At 36.0% G+C, this 16,622-nt stretch overlaps 2 protein-coding genes across 2 annotated transcripts in view; one reads left to right on the plus strand and one right to left on the minus strand.

Moving 5' to 3' along the window:
* Positions 1-1,627: 1,627 nt before the first annotated feature.
* On the minus strand, positions 1,628-2,525 carry LOC149779346 (uncharacterized). The gene is made up of 2 exons (XM_089938423.1): positions 2,329-2,525; positions 1,628-1,823 (listed from the first exon to the last, which is right to left on the minus strand). The coding sequence occupies exons 1-2, from the start codon at positions 2,523-2,525 to the stop codon at positions 1,628-1,630; spliced, it is 393 nt and encodes a 130-aa protein (XP_089794549.1).
* Positions 2,526-5,236: 2,711 nt separating this feature from the next.
* Positions 5,237-16,622, plus strand: part of LOC149779347 (uncharacterized) — a 41,911-nt gene continuing 30,525 nt past the window's right edge. The window contains exons 1-3 of the mRNA XM_089939968.1: positions 5,237-5,331; positions 9,699-9,792; positions 11,088-11,158. Coding sequence (XP_089796094.1) covers positions 5,259-5,331; positions 9,699-9,792; positions 11,088-11,158 — 238 coding nt within the window. The 5' untranslated portion in view covers positions 5,237-5,258. The remainder of the gene's footprint in view (positions 5,332-9,698; positions 9,793-11,087; positions 11,159-16,622) is intronic.

Genomic DNA, 16,622 nt, shown 5'->3' on the forward strand with positions numbered 1-16,622 from the left:
CTTCATTTTATGGGCATGTTCCAGACAATGGTAGATTAAGGGAGGACGACCAGATCCATACTTGAGAACTAATCTTGCAGCAACAACAACAAAAAATCTCTTTTAGATAAAAGTTTTTAGGACCAATTCAGCTGAATTGTGTGTGTGTGTGTGTGTGTGTGAGAGAGAGAGAGAGAGAGAGAAAGAGAGAGAGACAGACAGACAGAGACACAGAGATAGTAAGAGAGCACACAACACGTTACACTCCCACCGCCTTCAAGGCACCATAAACCCATATGCTCAAAAATTAAATACCATGTATACAGTGATTGGATTGGTTTGAAATTATGTGTAATAACTATAATATTAAGCAAACTGTATTTGGTCCTTTCAGAGTCTACCGACACATAGTATATAGACTATTTGTCCGCTGGTAGTGGAAGATACTTGGTAGAAAAGATAGAAAGATATTACGATCATGTGTAGTGAATACGATTCGCAAGACCTTCCCATCAGAAACCTACACAGGATTAAATTATCTTCGCAGCTGACTGACCATCATGTGTAGTGAGCACGATTCGCCAGAACTTCCTATCTGAAACCTACACAGGATTCAATTATCATCTCAGCTGACTGAAAATCATATGTAGTGAGCACAACTCTCAAGAACTTCACATCTGAAACCTACCCTGTGTAGAGAAATGTTTTTGTCCAAGAATTATGCGTGAGACTAAAAAATTTCCAGGAAAAAAAATTAATCATTTAGAATCCATATAACCTGAATTAAACTTAAAATGTAACTCCAAACGGATCACAACAAAACGAACACATTGACATAAAGTGTTTTTAAGCGCAAATCGAGACCTATCTCTCTAAACATCACTAATAAATCTCACTACAGCACAATTTCGGAAAACTCAGAAGGTTGTTTACAATGTAAAATCACATACTCCTAGAATAACCTTGATAAAATCCAATCATTTTACTCGAGAATAAAATAGAAATAGATGTTTGTTTACTTGTCTCGGTGATTTCTGAATCAAGGTCGGAAACTAAGTCAACATAGAAACAGTGTTTCTATTATTAGATATTTAGGAAAAGATTCAGGTCCTAACTGAAGTTTCTGGAAAATATCAAATTCCTAGAAAACAAAACTGAAACACATTGACATGGAATTAAATTAAAAATGAAACAAATAAAACTTATAAAATACAATTAGATTAAATCAAATATATATAACATCATAATGTATGCTAATATTGATGTTTGATGAATATATATAGTTCTACAGTATTGCATATTCTGTGTATGTGATCTATGTTGCAGAATAAAATGTAAAACGTCTTTTAATTTGTTTTATTACATCCAAGTGAAGGTTATAAAAGCATTTTTAATTTTAATAAATGACAGTTCAATAGGATTTAATAAATGGAATTTTTTAAGAGCATACTGACACAATACAGAAACAATTACATCAATATATATGCCTAGAGTTATCAAATACCCATCATATCAAGGAGAGATGGGTAGACTATTCATATACTCTAAAATGTAATATGACTGCATCATTTAAAATTTAACATTATCAATATGTTGTACAACACATTACCTAGCCTGACATGATCCTGTTTCTTGTCACATCGTCATGTCAACACTTGGGAAACAAGTCTCTATTGACATCTGATATGTAGTTCAGGATACTGGCCCATTTCTGTCCCACCAACTCACCATTGCCCTGGCTGCTAGCGGCACACCAATACGTGTGGTTGCTGATGGGCCGTGCACACTGTGCTACAATATTAGTAACTTTTTCTTTCCCACTGCTTCCAGCGTTTTGCAGACTCCTAAAAGAAAATGGATTAAATAAACATAGCTGAAAAATACTATTGCATAACTGATACAACACTATGTTATGATCACAAACATGTTTATAAAGCCCTAAAAATGTGCAAAGTTACTTTGTGACTATAACCAACTTGAGGTGAACTTGATTCTATTACTCTTTTAATGAACAAACACGTATGGAATGCCATCAAACGATTGTATGGAATGCCATCAAACGATTGTATGGAATGTCATCAAACGATTGCATGGATTTATAATAACCGAATGCAGCCTATTAGAAATTTTGTGTCATATTGCTGGAGAAATACTGTTATAACTTTAGGCTAAATATGCTAAACTTTTCTGGTTCGCAGGCTTTAAATGCATTACAAATAAAGTCTGTATGCATTTTAATCAGTTTGTCCCAAAGTACTATGACTTTAATCTGTGCAAAAACACAACAACTACAGCTTACTAGTATACCATATTCATTTTAGTCTCGGGAGAGAAAATATAATTTGGTACATTAAGTAACCCATGAAGATCTCTGGAACATATTTACCTTTTATCATAGGCCATACCTCAAACCAATAGTTGATCCCTTCCTGCTGTGTCCTCATGTATTTCTTCACCTGAATATGGCGATCTGTTACCAGATCAGATATAGAAATTTCCTCTTCTCGCATAAACTGAAGACTGCGTGTCAAACCGTGAAACTCCATGGCATAAGAATTCTTGACCTCACTGCACTAAAAATAATATTCTAATTTGTGCTGTTTTGTGTAATATTGTTTCCAAGGATAAAACACTATAATACAATAAATATATATATGATTATGTACTCACTATATTGTCTTAATGTACGATTTATGTAGAACAAAATAACACACCTTCACTAGTTAGATGTCCCCAACTTTGGATGTCGACATCCATCAAAGTATAACTGCCATATTTGTCAGTGTGGCCTGGGGAGGACCACCTGGCGTCTCCACTTAGCTTCAACGACTGTCTTGTGGCCCCACCTCATATAGGTAGAGCTGCTGTCTATACTCCCAAAGTGACAATTTTGCAGACACAGTATATCATGACTGGATGGTATTGTACGAGATCAAACTCATCCCAAATGGTCCATCATGGCTCAGAAAATTAAACGTCTGCACTGGACTGATGCCACTGAAAACAACCGCTGCTGCAACAACTAAATTTCCCTATGGCATGGAATGATGCAGTGGTTGACTTGTCCAACTTATTTGATTGCCACATATACAATAAGTCTTAATACACAAACAGCTTCCAATATCAAAATTCTGCTGCTAAAAATTGGTATGTTTACACTTGGGGCACACATCAAGCAGTTCCATCAATGACATTCCAAACGCAATATACTTCAAGGCCTTGTGTGGGTCTGATATATATATATATATATATATATATATATATATATATATATATATATATATATATATATCGTGCACGAGGTGAGGAGGGCTTCATTTACGGATTTAAAAACATGATTTTTTAAAATTCCGGTTGTGTGATTTTTTTTATCAAAACAATGTTTACCATATGGATGGATTTTCATTTACACACACTGGTTAAAGAGAAGAAATGGAAAGTATTATCACTGGTGTTACCTGTATACATAAACGTACAATACTTGCAACTAGGTTGTATGATATTTTTAGTACTAACTGAAAATCTTTACAAGGGTACATCTTGTCGTACACACTTTTCTATCAAAAACATACAGAAGTCTGTCTGGGTCTCCATGTGGATCTAATCCTTACGGCAGCTGACTTGTTTTGGTGTTTTGGCTTCATCAATCACCCCATACTTGAATAAAATAGCACTTTTGCAATTGGCTGATCCACATTCTCAATATGGCTGATCTCAGCTATAATCTCAGCCATGATGCGATTAGGAAAAATATTAAAAATAACAAAATTTTAATCCACCCATACTCCAAATTTGGGGTGCACACAACAATTTCAATGGACAAAGGAACACTACATAAATTAACTCCTTTAATTATAAATTCAACCTTAAAATGAATGTAATTATTCATGCAGTTGATGTGACGTTAACCTTGAAACTAAAGTGCATTATATGCCGTCAAGGACTTTATATTGAACTCCGTCGACTACCACAGACCCTAATGTTTGTATTGCAAGATACATTGTTCTAATATATATATATATATATATATATATATATATATATATATATATATATATATATATATATATATATATATATATATATATATATATATATGTGTGTGTGTGTGTGTGTGTGTGTGTGTGTGGTCATTGCTAGCATCAGCATACATGTGGACTGTCCGATTTTTCATATACCAGATAAGCAGTAAAAATGGTTATTATCCCAGGCATTCTCCTCTTCTGCATAGCTCTGCTCCCTCACCAATGCCGACTACGACTCGTCGGCGTATTCTGTCTTGGTGTCGGAGTAGAAAAATCTAAAACAGTCGGCACTGCATCAGGTTTCAAGCGTAAACATTTTGGTTCAAACACAATATTTAGGGCGAGTCTCGGGTCTTTTGAGAAACATTCAGGCTTGAAATGTCTGGCACCGTCTGGTGTGTTGAGAGGGCATAAAGCCATTCTCTCTTTAATTTGACCGCACACACATATCTCCTTTTAGGTTCATTTGGAAATGTGAAAAAAAAACTAATCTTCTGTCCGGAACTGCTATTATTCACACAATTTAGAGCCGTGCATTGAACCATATAATTTCTACATGACACTTCGCTGCACAAACTGATTATGACGTTGTACGTTAATGGTCTCAAATGACATCACATCCTGTTTGTATGGAAGAGAGCTAGCAAATTCGGGGCAGGTTCTTTCCGTTTGATCTCGGAATACAGGACATTATTTTACGAAATGTTTGTGCAAATACAATAGATGCAAAGAAACAAAATAGTCGGGATACATTATATACACAAACTACTTAATATCCTTTTATTTACAATAAAACTGTTCAGGTAGGGTTTTTTGCCCCTTTAAGTATTAATACTATTATTGGCCAATTGGAAAACATCGCGTTGGTCTACTAAACAAACAATCCAGAATTGTTGTTGTTGTTGTATGGTTTAACGCCATTTTTCAGCACACAATAGGCTATACATGGCGGCCAGTATTAATGTTGGAGGAAGAACCCGGGAAATCCCCGGAAAGAACCAACGACCCACGAGAAGCTACTGGCAAATTTTCTCACATGCCCACATTGGCCGAATCAGAGACTCGAACCCACGCAGACAGAGGTGAGATGGCAGTGATCCGTAACGGAGAGCACTTTAGACCACTCAGCCACTCCAGGCCCTCAGTCGGAAACATCGCGTTGGCCTTCTCAACAAACAATCCAGAATTGTGTCGAATGGCGTATCAAAATATTCATTTAGTTGTTGATCGTTTTGTGTCATCTCCTTAAAGGATATGCCTTCTCTGTCTGCCTATTTACTATTCAGTTTTGGATCTTTATCTCCATGCCGATCAGGATGTCGGCCAGGTATTTATGATTTCAAGTTTAGCAATATAGTTCCAAATAGTTGACCCCATTTCTTATTTAGTTGTGATGACTTGCTAAACTCAGTCGATATTTCTTGATTTTGATTTAACTTTGTAAATTGTGTTTACAGGTGCTTTTCACAAAACGAAAAATCTTGAATGATCACTGAAGAGCTTAGTTTGTGAATCATCAGTTTGTGAGTCGCATAGATTTTGCACGTTGTGAAGCAAATCAGTTTCGAACGAAAGTAATTACTGCATGTAGTCCGCGATCCCATAAAGCGATTTCGATACATATATATATATATATATATATATATATATATATATATATATATATATATGTGTGTGTGTGTGTGTGTGTGTGTGTGTTCTTTATGTTATATGTGTTGTATAATGTTGTAAAGTGCTTAGAGTTTATAAACATTATGCGCTATACAAAGTCCTATTATTAGTAGTATTATTATTATCACTTGTATTATTATTATTAGTAGTAGTATTATTATTAAGTGTACGTACTTGATGGACATTGTGGCACTACAACATGATATTGGCCAGTGGTATAAGGTTAAGATAAAGTTCGAGAAATGATGTATACATTTTAAAAAGTTTACGTTGCCTCCACCAAAGCGTCAGAATCTAAAGATGACGAGAGAGAGAGAGAGAGAGAGAGAGACAGAGAGAGAGACAGAGAGAGAGAAACAGAGACTATGATTATAAGAAGAGGGCAAGGATGTACCAGATATGCTGAGAAAAAGCATACGAACAGATGGTATATAGGAAAGATGTAATGATCAGTAAACACTAAGGATGGATCTAACTGTTGACACAAAATATCTAGAGGGGAGAAAATGGGACACAACTGATACTTAGTGCATATTTACATAATCAAAAGTAGTAATCAAAACAAAAAACTATTGTAATATTTTTAAACACAAAAACAGCATTGACATTCTAGGAAGTGTAGCATTACAGACGATAAGGATTCACATTTTCGAGCAAAATGAAAATAAAGATGAACATTGTTACGCCTCATTCGAACACTTCAGATTCTGGGAGTTAGTACTGTGAGCGTATTTTGTGGTTCAGTTTTTAAATACCAGACAGTTCATTAACCCTTCCCAGAATCTAATGACAATCAGCTAGGGTCAGTAACCAAGGTGCGTCCTTGGGCAAGACACCTCACAATTGGCTCAGGACAAAATGTACTATTTGTGATCCTGTTCCGTAAAGCACTATACGGCACCAAATCATTTTTCCTTTGAAAATGTTTTCAACAAATGTTTAAAGAAATGACTTGAGTATGATGTCCGTCTCTTTGTTTATAACGTTCTCCTTCCTAAACATCTCGGTGGAAATGTACTATTCTTTGTAGTAAAATGGACAAAATCGTGTCCAGCATTTTGTCGTCATTTTGCGAAAAGAGTTTTTTTTTATTTATGTTTCATGTTTCTGTGACTTTGTTGCAATTTTGTATTTAAAGTTAATTTAGTACGTTTTGTTCACTTTAGAGTTATGAAACGTGTTAGTAATCATAATAAATGCTGCTGCATGTTTTATACTTGAAACAGTGATCATACAGGCTAATCATTCAATGATAACGAGCTTGTTATTATAACCCGGTTATATATGGTTATATATGACTTATAGGGTTGGCAATGATATCTGAAGCTCGTTTAACTAAAAATACTTTGAAGAAGAACATAAGAATATCAAAACATATCCTTTGTCTATATGTACACATTATAGTCCTCTGCTTTATTATCACAAAAAGGAATGTTATTGATTATGTGATGTATTAGACCTTGTCACATTGACCAACACTGTTTAGGTCACGATCAATTTCGCAATAAGTATTTCTTCATCGCGACGGTAGGATACGAAATGCTATATAGAGGCCAGATACATTCCGTATGTCAAAGAGTTCTCATTTATCTATAAATAAAATCCCAAAATATTACCTTCGAAAGTAGTATCTGCTATTTATATTTTTACAGGGCTTAGTTCGTCGTCTCACCTGGTATCTTTTAACTGCTGTAACCTTTGGTCATGGTCATATCTGAAAAATGACGGTCCTTTGAGGTTATGTAAATATACGGGGTAAAAGTAAGAATATTAATTTATGTTACTCTCAACGGATTTGCACGGATGCTCACGGGTACATCAGGCCTAACTACTAAATCGACTTCTCTCTCTCTCTCTCTCTCTCTCTCCCATTATTCTACGAACCACGGGAGTGTATTTGTTTAGTATTTTCCCCTAAAGCCTGCCTGGAAAACTTTATTATATTTACATATCACAGATTATTGGACAGCTATGCAGTATTTTTAAGGGAAGTTATGTAATAGTCAAGGGAACGGCAATCTACTCGAACTCAAACCAAACTAATAGCAATAAAAAAATCCGAATGATATAAATATCGACACGTTGAACGAGATCTGTTAGCTATGTCAATATAGACCGATTTAATCAATAGTAGTAAAGTATTCCTAATCGTACACCTGAAAAGGAATCACTCTGATTTCAGTGGAGGGAAGGTGGTACTTGATTTTCATGCTAAATAAATGAATTGAGAAAAATATAAGTTTTGGAATAGTACTTTTATTTCCACTCTTTTGAAGCTGCAGAAATGAGAGTTAGAAATGTCATTTTACATATTAGGAATCAATAATGGCTGCAAATCCTAGCAAAGAAAAGCGTCTAAAACCCCACTGTTCCGATGTTAAGATTGAATCAGGCATTGTTCATTTTGTTCGACGGTTGACACTAAACACGTACTAGAAAATCCATATGAAGGCAGAATAAGTGCAAATGTAAATACCGTATAAACCCGACGATACATTCTATATCATGTGATACAGTTTAGAAACTGTTGTAATATTTTAAAATCGTACATTTTAAAATTGATAGACGGAATTGTAAAACGTGATATCGCATTGGCAGAAGCACTAATGTTTGAGAAGTAGAAACTCTGCAAACTATGATATAAAAAAAACAACAACCCACCCAAACAACCAAAAACAAACAAACAAAAAAGATTAATTTTGTTTTAATCCTTTGTTGTTTTTTGCTGCTAGTTGATATCTCATGTCAAATATGACCGAATTGGAACTGGTTTTTTAATAGGCTGAATGCTTTATAAACCTTTATTTGTTTTACTGGCTGTTTTCTTGTATTCTGACAGCCCTTGTAACTAAGTACTGTAAATGATAAATGGGTACTCAGATTCATCTAAATGTTCTTTTATGATATTCCTTTCTTTTCTGAAGGCACCTGTTTCATACAACCTGTGTAAAAGGTTTATTGTTGTTGGTTCTGGTAGTGATGATGATGTGGGGGTACAAAGTTGAAATATTTCCTATGATTTGAAGATGCGCAGAAAAAGGCATTTAATAATAATAATAATATTATTATTATTATTATTATTATTATTATGAACTCATATTGTGCCAAGTGAAAAGTGGAACAGGACACTTCAATCATAGGGTCACCAAACGAGCCCCAACTCTGTTTTATTCTATAGTCTATGCTTTCTGTCAGATAGTTTGTTATAACAACGTGGGTGTGTCCTATTTGCGAGATATAAGTCATTTTGAGATAAACAGCTGTTATAACAATGACAGTGGAAATTCTTGTGATGACAAATAGTGGCAACTGCATTAAACTCTGACGTGATCGTTAACAGTGGTCGGATGTTAAAGAATACCATCTTCGTCTGTATTATCAGTAAACCAAACCTTTATTTGAAATTATTTACAAAGACACAAGTTGACGTCACATCTTGACTGTGAACATGTGATTTGTTTTGTCACTTTTAACATCATGGCCTTATATATGACCGTTTTACGGCACAAGACCGCATGTAGATTATTTAGTACTGAGACAATCGGAGTAAAGTATCTTTCCCAGGGAGACATGAGTGTGACACAAAGGTTGAACCGATGCAAGGAATCAAAACCTCAGCCATTCAGTCTTGATTATCAGATGCCATCCGCTGGGCTGATGCGGTTCCACTTTCGACTTATACACCCATATTGTATTTTCCAATATTACCCGCGTTCAATAGCACGCACAGATATAAAGCCATGAGAACATGGCGTGATATACATGTAATTTAGAAATCATCTGCAGTGATTGGTCCGTTTGTTTACAATAACAAAATTAAAAAAGGTAAGGTCATATATTCGTGGGTTAGCTTGATGCTCTATGCAAATAATAACGAAGTCCTCTGCAGTGATTGGTCTCTTTATACAATAACCAAATCAAACAGGTAAGTTCATCCAATCGCAAGTTAACTTGATGCTCTAAGCAATGAATAATGAAGCCATCTGCAGTGATTGGTCTCGGTCTTTCTACATACAATAACAGGGTTTGCCTGGAGTAGATATACCAGAACTTGGCATCGTACAGAACACACCTATTACTTCGGAAGCATACATCGTAAGGAATTAAAAGACATTCTGTAAGTACTAGTTTCTTATTTAAAATTGTAAATCTATAAGTGTGTTTGATATAGTACACATTCATATTACATATATTCATAGTTCGTGAAATTGTTAGGTTTATGACCTTATTTGGTATTACTTGAAATGAAATCTTAATTTTTGGTATTACTTGCAAAGAAAACTCCCAAATTAACGAGCAAAATTGTAATGGTTCAGACTAAACATGGGTCCCTTCCGGTAGCATAAGTAGCTAGAATGTCCACCTCGGGATACCAAATACTTATAAAAAAAAAAAAAAAAAAACTAGCAGCTACCTGACATGGCGCTCATTGTAGTAATATGACTGAAATGTTCTTAAAGCTAAGTTAAAAATCCAAACCAAACAAGAACACACTTAGTTCCTTAAATAAATTCTGTACGTATTTAATGATAAGTAAGCATATCTCCTTTATGTAAAAAAGGCAAAATTGCCGTATTCCGTTCTCGAGACAGAATTAGATCTCTGTCGCGGAGGACCACATTTTACCTCTTGTAAATCTATTATCTAATACTTGAATTTCTAAAAAGCGAAACTCGTGGTTAATAATTAATTGTAAAATGCTGACAAAATGGGATGGGTCTCTCTGACTGAGTCTCTCTTTTTCTCTCTCTCTCTCTCACGTAAAAGAAGAAAGCAATTATATATATATATATATATATATATATATATATATATATATATATATATATATATATATATATATATATTGAAAACAAATGCTGATTAGTTCTTCTTGTGGCAACAAAATAATAATAATAATAATAATAATAATAATAATAATTAAATATAACGTTCCTTGTTGAAACACCAACATGGGCATTTATAACCTGTCTGATGAAAACAAGCACACTAAAATAATTTGATAAACATTGATTCATTCTTGTTTACATTTTTTGAAGAAAAACTCTTTACTAAAGCATTGATAGTACACAAAAACGTATAATGCAGGAAATAAAATCACGTTCATTTGCTTTTCTTTAGTCTTTTAATAATGCAACATAGATTCAGTATTGGAACAATATAAGTACAGTATATATATATATATATATATATATATATATATATATATATATATATATATATATATATATATATATATATATATATATATATATATATATATATATGTGTGTGTGTGTGTGTGTGTGTGTGTGTGTGTGTAAAACTGGATGCTGAATGAATATATATATATATATATATATATATATATATATATATATATATATATATATATATATATATATTTTCATTCAGCCTCCAATTTTTGTTTAGAGAAAAGACCCGATCATCAAGGATGAATGCTGTTTTTGTCTTGGCTCTGGTTTTGCTGACTGGAGTAATAGGTATGTAAAATATTACAATGCTAGAAACATCTGTTGTTTTATTTTTATGTACCACGTGTATGTGACAAAAACGTTTTGTTAAAAGGTCCAAAGATCACAAAGCTTCCTGCGTTACTTTACTATATTTATTATCGAACTTTCTATCTGGGCCGCTACATATTTCCATAATTAAGTCAACTTCAAACTGTGAGAAACATATTTGAACTCCCTTTCATTATGACGCTTCAGATGCATTATGTAGCTTTACATATAATACGATTTGGCTTCAGATGTATTATTTAGCATTAAAGATTATACGATTTTGGCTTCAGGAGTAATATCTAGCATTAAACATGATACGATTGTGCATTAGATGGATTATTTACCATTACATATGGTACGATTGTGCATTAGATGGATTATTTAGTATTACATGTGATACGAGAAAAAGTCATGTCAGTATGATGTTGGGATTAATTATGTCCTATGTATCCATGGACGTTCAGACATTAAAACATAAGTTTGAGCACATTTGAAATTAAAGGCATGATGCAAGTAAGAGAAGCTCATTAAAATCTTTCATCGGGTACATTAGTAGTTTAAGTATATTTGATTACCAGTTTCATTCAACAGTAGTAAATGGGGGCACCCTAGCCACAATGGGAATTAGCATTACAGACAGGGTCCCGGCACTCAATCCTCAATGGAAATTGAACATGGGGAATACAAGGCCGGCACTCTAGCCTCAAGGGGAATTGAACATTGGAAAAAGTCTTGGGCAACTCTAGCCTCAAGGGGAATTTAACATATGGAAATTGAACATGGTGGGTCTGTACAGCGGCAAGGGGAATTGAACATGGTGGGACTGTCTAGGGACAATGATGGTAGAGGGTCAAACACAACAGAGACAGAGACATACATACACTAGTACAAGCGTGAGATTTATATATAAAGCATTACCAAGACCTGAAATCTTGCTGGGGTGTTCAAAAATTTGCATAATTGTAATGATGCTATAAATAGCTATAATCAAGGAAATGCTCAACGACAAAATGGATGTGACTAAAAGTAACGCTAAAATGACGAAATTGTCCCAGAATTTAAAGGAAAATAAACATATCCCCGAAAATTAAGTTACAATGGTTTAGACTAAAATGGATAAAATTAGTAACTACTTACAATATCAACTTGTGTGACGATCGTGGATAAACACCCATGTATCTATTTATAACTATAATCAGCTAAAATTCCTATGAAATCCCACTATCTATTTATACTACAACTTGTGGGTTATTCCTTTGGAAAACCCCACTATCTTTTTATAGCCTCAGCTTGAGTGACGTTCCTGTTTATGAACTCTAGCAAATATGTATAGCTACAACCTGTGGAAATCCCCAAGTCCATATTTATAGTCTCGAAATTTCCAGCGTCAGTGACGTCACTGTACTGAAAACTAGGGGATAAATGTCAACAGTGTTGCAAGTGGCTGACCTGAATACACGCTACTGCAGGTAGGTAGGTAGAGTGTATCTGATAGGGATAAAGTGAGTTTTATAGGGACAAACAGAGACCAATACACACACACACACACACACACACACACACACACACACACAACGTACGCGCGCAGATATATACACACACACACACATAGACACACACACACACACACACACACACACAGAGGGAAGAGGAAAAAACAAACCCCAAATATACTATCAACACAGAAGGGAGATAATACAAATAAACTATTCACACAAACGTACGCTAACGCGTACAAACCCCAAATATACTATCCACACAAAGGGACGCGAACGCATACAAACCCCAAATAAACTATCCACACAAACGTACGCAAACGCATACAAACCCCAAATATACTATCCATACAAACGTACGCAAACGCATACAAACCCCAAAATATACTATCCATACAAACGTACGCGAACGCATACAAACCCAAAATATACCATCCACACAACGTCGCTAACGCGTACAAACTCCGAATATACTATCCACACAAACGGACGCGAACGCGTACAAACCCAGAATATACTATCCACACAACGTCGCTAACGCATATAAACCCCAAATATACTATCCGCACTCGGGAGGAAGAAGAAGAAAAAAAACAACCAAATATACGATCTACACAACATACGCGAACACACACACACACACACACACACACACACACACACACACAAGAAAAAAGAGTCAGTGTTTATATTTACACTACTCTACATACACTCATTGGCAAATCGATTACTATTTCTTTTCTAGAGTATTGGGTAGCCCTGAAAAGGGCTGTTTGTTTTTGAACTCCAGTGACACCTGGTTAATGGTGGCACCTTCCAGGCCTGGCACCACACACACATCTTCTTCCCCAGTCTCCTTCTACTTTTTTCTTGAGAGCGCAGAGGGAGGATGATTGGCTTCAGCACCCCAATCCTCTGTCTCTGGTATCTTGTAAGCCATCCTCTCTCCTATTTTCTTTTCCTCCTCTTCCTTCTGTCTTCTCTCCTCCTCTTCCTTCTTTATTCTTCCCTCTTCTACTATGACCTCCGCTGCCAGTTCATTTAACAGGCGCCTGACATATTCCAGATGTATCTGGAGTTCAAGAAGTTTGCTTATTCTGGTATTCATTGTCTTGTTAACGAATGAACAGGGTAGCTAGACTGCCAAGCGAGTTTCAATTTATACTAAAAGCGCGGACGTGAAGGAAAACATCCCTTAAAACAAAATTGATATTACCTAGATCATGACCAAACAAACGCGCGGACCTAAAAGAGACACTCACTCACTTTTTTATACTGCCCATCACTATTCTAAAAAATTTTATTAAACAAATAATATACTATCCACGCAAAGCAATCCAATCAAACCCCAAATCTACTCTCCCCACACGTCAAACAGCTAAAAAACATGATCATAATCTACTATCCACACAAACGTACGTGAGCACTTACAAACACACAACAAACGTACGTGAACACTTACAAACACACAATCATATACACAAACACATACACTCACACTATAAAAAGAGTCAGTGTTTATATTCACACTACTCTACCTACAAACATTAGCAAATGGATTACTATTTCTTTTCTAGAGTATTGGGTAGCCCTGAAAAGGGCTGTTCTTTTTGTTTGCTAAGGCAATCTTTTAGTTTCTAAGAATGCGATGTCCTCTGACGATAGACTTTCTGACGATAGGTCTGCTTCTTCGGAAAGAGAAGAAGAACTCTTTGGTGTCGATACGACAATCGACAAAGCCTCTGTCAGGTTCAGGTTGCTGCTGCTGCTGCTGTTGCTACTGTTGCTGCTCTCTCTGCTGTTTCTGAAGTCTGTACTTCTCTGTCCATTCTTCTTTCTCCCTGTTCACTTCTTCTCTGAAGAGCTCTTCTATCAGGTCTTCAGTGAATTTTAGTATTCTCACATTCTCTATCTCTTCTGGCTTCGGTATCAGACTGTGTCTGACCCTGTGCAAATTCACGAAGGCTTCGTTTAGCTTAGCTAGTTTGGAGCACATCTTCGTAGGAGGATGAGTCGACAATGGATGGTTAGACTGGAGGCTACCCCGGCTTTAAAGTCAAAACGCGAACGTGAAGGAAAACATCCCTCCACGGTTTTCTAGCCGGAACGTTCAATGAGTGCCATGAGAGGGATAGTAAGAAGTCAAAGAGCATGAATCAAGATTTCCATAGTCAAACAAGCCACAAAGGCATTCTTTTCAAAACACAACATTTTTTATTCAAAATCCCTTAACACTAACAAACAACTCTAACATTTTTAACAATAATCCAACAATATAACATCAAATGACAAACATTTTTTTCCAACTCACACATTATTTTGGACAGGGCTGACAACGTTGTGAATGAAATTGTGATTTCCACTGTTGGAAGTCATTAGGCCATTGATGGACACTACGTTTCCTAGCTTGAGACAAAAGATAAGCATAATGGTCACAAAACCATTGATCTACTTTCACATCGTTTCTAGAAGAAGAACGAGGATCAAAATGAGTCACTAAATGTTCTAAGGAATAACCCAGACTGCGATGATGCAGTACTGTCCACACACCAAGGAATCTGTGCCTTGTAATTTCACATTATTGAATCGGGTGGTCTGAGCATTTCTTCTCATAAAGTCAATGATATCGTCTTCCAAAGGGGGCAATCCATACGAATCAAAATATTCCACACATCCTTCTTGAGGAAAGTAGACGGCTACCCAGTGGGTTCCTGGGAGATGACTGTCGTCCGTGTTGATCACTTAAACTAGATGGTCTTGAGGTTTGCGATGAGGGAGTTCATCTTTAGCACAGACGACAGGATTCCAAGAAGCCGTGTACGAACTGTGGTTCAAAAGGTAATAAAGTTCCCAGGTATCCATTGATTTGTGTGGTTTTCTTCTTCACAGGTAATAATAAGTCATCAATTCGATTCTGACTTTTTGCTTGAAAATGTCTGACAAATAACCGTTTCTTCGCTTCGTCTCCCCACTCTGATTCAGGAGAGCTTCGATACGATAGATCTCTTGAGTGGTTAATGGTGGACAAGAATGTTCACGCAAGTCTTTATACCACTGATGCAACACGACTTCGTCCGAGATGAGACTCCAAGCTTCGTCCAGATACTCGTTCAATTTTTCTTCTTGACTCAGCATTAGGCATTTATCGTGTTGAATTTGACTGGGATGATCGTTTTGACATCCATAGCAATCTTTATTGATCAATTCCGTCATTTTTTCGACCAAGTGTTTGGCAAAACAGGAGACTAAATGTTATTCTTGTTCTGGCCATCTAGACTTCATCATGATAACTTCTTCGTCTTTGTCTTGAGATTCTTCTTCCCCGGTCTCCTCACATTCCATCTTCAAAGCTTCTCCACTAGGCAAAGAGGGATAACAGTCTTCCATGGCTTCTAATAGTCTAGAATGACTTCTCTCAAACTGTTGATTTCAATGGTATTGTCAAATTCTGCATACAGGAGGACGTTCACTGTGTGATCTGGAGGTGGATTTGCAAACTGAAGTTCCACACGAATCTGACCCGATTTTATAGGGTGTAAATGTCCCTCGTCGCTGCCTTGGTCTGGAGTGAATTCAAAACCCCACAAAGCATAGCCTCCTGCATAATCGTCGTACGAAATACCGTGACTGGTGTTGGTTCCTAACTGTACCGTGGCTTCGTACAGGGACAAGTACGATCTCAAATAATTCTTCGCGAAACCAAAGTTGGGCTCAAAGGGTCGGGTACACAAGGTCTTGCCATCGCAACTGATTTCGATCTTGGACACATTGTAATGTTGAAACTCAAAAGGATTTTGATCGTGGGTTCCGTTGAAGGCTGAATTCCTGACGATACCAACAATCAAACGCTTGGGTAACTGTCCTTGGAACAGATGATCTTCAATCATAGATCGCTGTCCAGCGGGAATGGTGAACGTTTTCACTTCTACGCGTCGTATCGGATACTT

The sequence above is a fragment of the Sinohyriopsis cumingii genome, chromosome 17 (genome assembly GCF_028554795.1).
Source record: "Sinohyriopsis cumingii isolate HCF-2022 chromosome 17, ASM2855479v2, whole genome shotgun sequence".
Classification (NCBI taxonomy): Eukaryota; Metazoa; Mollusca; class Bivalvia; order Unionida; family Unionidae; genus Sinohyriopsis; species Sinohyriopsis cumingii.

Excerpts from the sequence above, each read along its gene's own strand:
- LOC149779346 (XM_089938423.1), bottom strand. The coding sequence starts at position 2,525 with ATGGAGTTTCACGGTTTGACACGCAGTCTTCAGTTTATGCGAGAAGAG. Across the intron at positions 1,824-2,328 it reads ATCTTCATGGGTTACTTAAT|GAGTCTGCAAAACGCTGGAA; the intron begins GTACCAAATTAT and ends ATTTTCTTTTAG.